The sequence below is a fragment of the Malurus melanocephalus genome, unplaced genomic scaffold (assembly GCF_030028575.1).
Source record: "Malurus melanocephalus ecotype Western Australia unplaced genomic scaffold, MMel_1.1 scaffold_2166, whole genome shotgun sequence".
Lineage (NCBI taxonomy): Eukaryota > Metazoa > Chordata > Aves > Passeriformes > Maluridae > Malurus > Malurus melanocephalus.
Window position 1 is genome coordinate 6663 of NW_026625398.1, and position 6639 is coordinate 13301.

Here is a 6639-nt window from a genome sequence, read left to right on the forward strand (position 1 = left end):
CCTGCCCTGCCCTGCCCGGTACCTGTTGAGTGCCATGGTGACCGTGGCTCCCTGCTGCATCTCCTGCGACGCCGCCACCGCCGCCTCCGCCAGYGAAGCCACCGCCTGCGTGGCCTCCGAGGCCTGCGTCGTCTGGATGGTCATCTCCCCGCCCTGCAGCGTCGCCCAGTTCTGCTCCACCTGCCAGGGAGAGCCCGTGGGGTCAGGCAGCACCCCTCGAGGGGTGGGTGCTCCCCAAAAAATAAAGTTGGATTGCTACAAGAGGTTTTTGTGGAGTTCTGCACGTGCCGGCTCGGAAAGGGAGAGCGTTTGGGATCCACAACCTCCAGCAGCCACAAGGCTGATGTTCTATGAAGTTCTATAAAAGTTCTATGAAGTTCTATAAAATTCCTCAAAAATCCCTGGTTTTGAGAGAGAAATCCCTCCCGTGCAGTCAAATCCTCACCAAAACCAGGCAGTGTTGTTCCTGTGCTCGGATCGCTGCCTGCCGCCCTGAGCTCGTTAATTAGCGGTGTTTAATGACATAAATTAAAACACAGCCTGTTCTACTTCACCAGGAGGAAGAATTCCTTCAGTGGAGGGTGGCAAAGCCCTGGAAGAGCTGCCCAGGGAGGCTGTGGAGTGTCCCTGTCACCCCAACCCCACGGGGCTGTCACCCAGTGCCACCCGCTCTGGGTGTCCCTGCCCTTGGCTGGGTGATCCCAAAAGGACTTCAGCCCCAAATATTTGGCAATTCTGCAGAATTCCCAGCTATTTGGGAATTCCCTGAGCTCTGCTTTCCTCCCTGCTTCTATCTGCATCCACCCACTGACATTTTGAGGATTTTCCAACGTTCCCATCATGGATTTATCCAGTGACCTCAAATGGGATTGAGCCACGTTGCTCCATTAAAGATGGTGGCTGGAAGTGTTTGTSTATCCCATGATCCCATAAAATTCCCTGAGTCCAGACCTTCCCATAAAAAACTTCCTAAATTTCATCCAGTTGCTCATTTTCCCCCAAATTTTCATTTGGAACTTTCCAGCTGGTGAGATAAAGAGTGTATGGCCACAAAATCCACTGAGATGAGAATTAAAAATGTGCTTGGGGCCAAAAAAAGTGGAGGATCTGCTGAGAAATCCTATTGTCTGCTCTGCAGGAGGAAAATCTTCCCTCCCCCCTGAACTCATCCCCATAAACATTTCAGGCCACTCACCAATCYTGAGACACACAAATAAAAATGCTGGAGAAGGTGATGGAAAAAAAACCCCAAATTTGTTGAGGTGGAGAAGGTTAAAAAGTCCCTAAAGGCAGAGCTGGCTCGAGGTAAAATTTTGTCATTTGGAGGAAATTTTGCTGCTTTTGGGCAGCACAACACAGGATGGAGAGGGAGGGAAATTCTGCATTTCCAGCCTTTTTTGTGCCTTTGAATTATTTCCTTCAGCTCTCAAGAGATAAAACTGGTTCTAAAAAGCCCCAAAGTGGCTGGAAAGGATTCTGAGGTCACTCCAGGCTGCTCTGATGGGAGCAGGGTTTGTGGCCAGCAAAGCTGTTCGGTGCTGCCACCTCTCGCTGTCACACGAGGGACAGAAAGGGACCTTATTGAAAGGTGGGGGTTGGAGCCAGGAGGGCAAAAAACCAAAAATTATGATCCTAAGGGAATGGTTCCTAAGGCCACAGAAAAAACTGTGTTGTTTTTAATGTGTAATTTGATTTTTAAAAAGTGGGAAAATAAATGTTTGCAAGTTGGAGCGGTCAGAGTTGGGAAATGCCAAATGTAAAAATACTGAACAAAAATAAATAATCTATAGGAGATACTAAAAAATAAATAAATAAAAAGGAATTCAGATGTGGGAATGTTTCTTAATGCTGCAGAAAAAAATTGTGTTGTTTTTTATGTGTTATTTGATTTTTTAAAAGTGGGAAAATAAATGTTTGCAAGTTGGAGCGGTCAGATTTGGGAAATGCTAAATGTAAAAATGTCGAATAAAAATGTAAAATAAATAATTTATAGGAGATACTAAAAAAAAAATAAAAAGGAATTCAGATGTGGGAATGTTTCTATTGTAATTGTGTTTGTAGGGCTTTGAGCTGAAATAGCAACAATTCAGCACTTTGGAGCAGTCAGAGTTGGGAAATGCCAAATGTAAAAATGTTGAACAAAAATATAAAATAAATAATCTATAGGAGATACTAAAAAATAAATAAATAAAAAGGAATTCAGATGTGGGAATGTTTCTTNTTGAACAAAAATATAAAATAAATAATCTATAGGAGATACTAAAAAATAAATAAATAAAAAGGAATTCAGATGTGGGAATGTTTCTTAAGGCTGCACAAAAAATTGTGTTGTTTTTTACATGTTATTTGAGTTTTAGAAAGTGGGAAAATAAATGTTTTTGCAAGTTGGAGCGGTCAGAGCTGGGAAATGCCAAATGTAAAAATACTGAACAAAAATATAAAATAAATAATTTATAGCAGATACTAAAAAATAAATAAATAAAAAGGAATTCAGATGTGGGAATGTTTCTTAAGGCTGCAGAAAAAAATTGTGTTGTTTTTTATGTGTTATTTGAGTTTTGAAAAGTGGGAAAATAAATGTTTGCAAGTTGGAGCGGTCAGAGTTGGGAAATGCCAAATGCAAAAATGCTGAACAAAAATATAAAATAAATAATTTATAGGAGATACTAAAAAATAAATAAATAAAAAGGAATTCAGATGTGGGAATGTTTCTTAATGCTGCAGAAAAAAATTGTGTTGTTTTTTTGTGTTATTTGATTTTTTAAAAGTGGGAAAATAAATGTTTGCAAGTTGGAGCGGTCAGAGTTGGGAAATGCTAAATGTAAAAATGTTGAACAAAAATGTAAAATAAATAATTTATAGGAGATACTAAAAAAAAAAATAAAAAGGAATTCAGATGTGGGAATGTTTCTTAATGCTGCAGAAAAAAATGGTGTTGTTTTTTTGTGTTATTTGAGTTTTTAAAAGTGGGAAAATAAATGTTTGCAAGTTGGAGCGGTCAGAGCTGGGAAATGCCAAATGTAAAAATGCCAAACAAAAATAAAAAATAAATAATTTATAGGAGATACTAAAAAAAATAAATAAAATAAAAAAGAATTCAGATGTAAGGTTTCTATTGTAATTGTGTTTGTAGGGCTTTGAGCTGAAATAGCAACAGTTCAGCACTTTGGAGCGGTCAGAGTTGGGAAATGCCAAATGTAAAAATGTTGAACAAAAATGTAAAATAAATAATTTATAGGAGATACTAAAAAATAAATAAATAAAAAGGAATTCAGATGTGGGAATGTTTCTTAAGGCTGCAGAAAAAAATTGCGTTGTTTTTTATGTGTTATTTGAGTTTTAAAAAGTGGGAAAATAAATGTTTGCAAGTTGGAGCGGTCAGAGCTGGGAAATGCCAAATGTAAAAATGCTGAACAAAAATATAAAATAAATAATCTATAGGAGATACTAAAAAAAATAAATAAAATAAAAAGGAATTCAGATGTAAGGTTTCTATTGTAATTGTGTTTGTAGGGCTTTGAGTTGAAATAGCAACAATTTAGCACTTTGGAGCAGTCAGAGTTGGGAAATGCCAAATGTAAAAACGTTGAACCAAAATACAAAATAAATAATTTATAGGAGATACTAAAAAAAAAAAATAAAAAGGAATTCAGATGTGGGAATGTTTCTTAATGCTGCAGGAAAAAATTGTGTTGTTTTTCATGTGTTATTTGATTTTTAAAAAGTGGGAAAATAAATGTTTGCAAGTTGGAGCGGTCAGAGTTGGGAAATGCCAAAAGTAAAAGTGCCGAACAAAAATATAAAATAAATAATTTATAGGAGATACTAAAAAAAATTAAAAATAAAAAGGAATTCAGATGTAAGGTTTCTATTGTAATTGTGTTTGTAGGGCTTTGAGCTGAAATAGCAACAATTCAGCACTTGGGAGTGGTCAGAATTGGGAAATGCCAAATGTAAAAATGTTGAACCAAAATACAAAATAAATAATTTATAGGATATACTAAAAAAAATAAATAAAATAAAAAGGAATTCAGATGTAAGGTTTCTATTGTAATTGTGTTTGTAGGGGTTTGAGTTGAAATAGCAACAATTCAGCACTTTGGAGCAGTCAGAGTTGGGAAATGCCAAAAGTAAAAATGTCAAACAAAAGTATAAAATAAATAATTTATAGGAGATACTAAAAAAAAAATAAAATAAAAAGGAATTCAGATGTAAGGTTTCTACTGTAATTGTGTTTGTAGGGCTTTGAGCTGAAATAACAATAATTCAGCACTCTCTGTATAAAATTACAATATCGTGGTCTGTGTTAGCCATTAACTCTGCAGGTTGGGACCCCTGAGATGTTGATGGGAGCCCACCCAGCACCCCAAAAAACCAAGACAGGCACTCACCTCTCCATCAGCCACGGCAGAATAATTGACCTGTGCCACGGTGACCGTGGTGGGCAGCTCGGAGGCGTCGGCCAGCGTGGCCACCGTGGCACCGGTGCCAACCTGGGGGGCAAAAAACAGAGCTGTGACTGCAGGGAATGTGGCAGCACTCAGAGAAATGAATTTAAAAATTAAAGGGTGGTGTGATATCGGAGGGGGAAAGGGGGAGGTTGTGGTGTCTCATCCCTGCAGTGTTCAAGGAGAGGATGGAAAGGGCCTGGAGCAGCCTGGGATGTGGGAAATGGCCCTTAAGGGACAGTCCAAGCCCTTCCAGTCACTCGATGTCACTGCAGAGCTCAGAGCAGAAATTTTTGTGCTGGAGAATGAGGGGCAAGAATTGGGAATAGAGAGGATGAGGATGGATAAATCAAAAATCCCCAAAGCACAAAGAATCCCCTGAAATCCTGCACGGGGAAAGGACAGTCTGGGGGGTTCCTGTCACCTGGATGAGGGACACGGTGGTGCTCAGAGTAGAAATTCTTGTATTGGAGAATGAAGGGTGAGAATTGGGAATAGAAAGGATGAGGATGGAAAAACCCAAAATTCCCCAAGGACAAAGAATTCCCTGAAACCCTGAGCAGCCTGCACTGGGCAGTTCCTGTCACCTGGATGAGGGTGAGAGAGCAGAAATCCTTGTACTGGAGAATGAAGGGTGAGAAATGGGAATAGAGAGGATAAGGATGGATAAAGCCAAAATTCCCAAAGGACAAAGAATTCACTGAAATCCCCTCCCTGAGCAGCCTGTGCTAGGAAAGAACAGTCTGGGTGGTTCTATGAGGGACACAGTGCTGTTCAGAGCAACTCCTGAGCAGAAATCCTTGTACTGGAGGACGAGGGGTGAGAATTGGGAATAGGGAGGATGAGGATGGATAAATACAAAATTCCTGACAAGTAATTCCCTGAAACCCTCAGCAGCCTGCACTGGGAAAGGACAGCCTGGGTGTTTCCTGTCACCTGGATGAGGGACATGGAGCTGCTCAGAGCAGAAATCCTTGTACTGGAGAATGAGGGGTGAGAATTGGGAATAAAAAGGATGGGGATGGATAAATCCAAAATTCCTGACAAGGAATTCCCTGAAACCCTGCGCTGAGAAAGGACAGTCTGAGGGGTTCCATGAAGGACACAGTGCTGCTCAGAACAGAAATCCTTGTACTGGAGAATGAGGGGCGAGAATTGGGAACAGAGAGGATGAGGATGGAAAAAATCAAAATTCCTGACAAGTAATTCCATGAAACCCTGAGCAGCCTGAGCTGGGAAAGGACAGTCTGGGTGGTTCCTGTCACCTGGATGAAGGTGAGAGAGCAGAAATCATTGTACTGGAGAATGAGGAACAGAGAGGATGAGGATGGATAAATCCAAAATTCCCGACAAGGAATTCCCTGTAATTCTAAGCTGGGAAAGGACAGCCTGGGTGTTTCCTGTCACCTGGATGAGGGACACGGTGGCGCTCAGAGCAGAAATCTTTGCACTGGAAAATGAAGGGTGAGAATTGGGAATAGAAAGGATTAGGATGGAAAAAACAAAAATTCCTGAAGGACAAAGAATTCCCTGAAACCGTGTGCTGGGAAGGGGCAGTCTGGGGGGTTCTGTGAGGGACATGATGCTGCTCAGAGCAGAAATCCTTGTACTGCAGAATGAGGAACAGAGAGGATGGGGATGGATAAAACCAAAATTCCTGACAATTCCCTGAAACCCTGAGCAATCTGTGCTGGGAAAGGACAGTCTGGGTGGTTCCTGTCACCTGGATGAGGGACATGGTGCTGCTCAGAGCAGAAATCCTTGTACTGGAGAATAAGGAACAGAGAGGATGACGATGGATAAAACCAGAATTCCTGACAAAGAATCCCCTGAAACCCTGAGCAATCTGCACTGGGAAAGAACAGTCTGGGCAGTTCCTGTCACCTGGATGAGGGACACGGTGCCATCGGGGTTGCTGAAGGTCTGCACCACGGTCTGTGATGGCACCAGGTGGGCGATGCTGTGCGTGGTGGTGGTCTGTGGTGCCTGCTGGTCCTCAAAAGCGTACAGCAGATCCTCACGGCCGTGCTGCTTGTAGCAATTCTTGACAATGGTGCGCAGGGCCTGCGTCCAGGACACCTTCAGGAGGAGGAGAAAACAGGGAAAGTCACTCCAGGGAGTTTGTGTGGTTTATTACCTGTGAGGGAAAAAGGGTTCTACAAGCTCTGATTGTGAAACTCAGCTAATTATT

At 41.4% G+C, this 6639-nt stretch overlaps 1 protein-coding gene across 1 annotated transcript in view; it reads right to left on the reverse strand.

Annotated features, from left to right (window-relative positions):
* The window catches only part of NRF1 (nuclear respiratory factor 1), a gene marked incomplete at both ends in the record, with an annotated part of 7927 nt that extends 1400 nt beyond the window's left edge, over positions 1 to 6527 (reverse strand). The window contains 3 exons of the mRNA XM_057388605.1: positions 25 to 180; positions 4392 to 4493; positions 6333 to 6527. Of these exons, the coding sequence (XP_057244588.1) occupies positions 25 to 180; positions 4392 to 4493; positions 6333 to 6527 (453 nt within the window). The remainder of the gene's footprint in view (positions 1 to 24; positions 181 to 4391; positions 4494 to 6332) is intronic.
* Between the last annotated feature and the right edge of the window lie 112 nt (positions 6528 to 6639).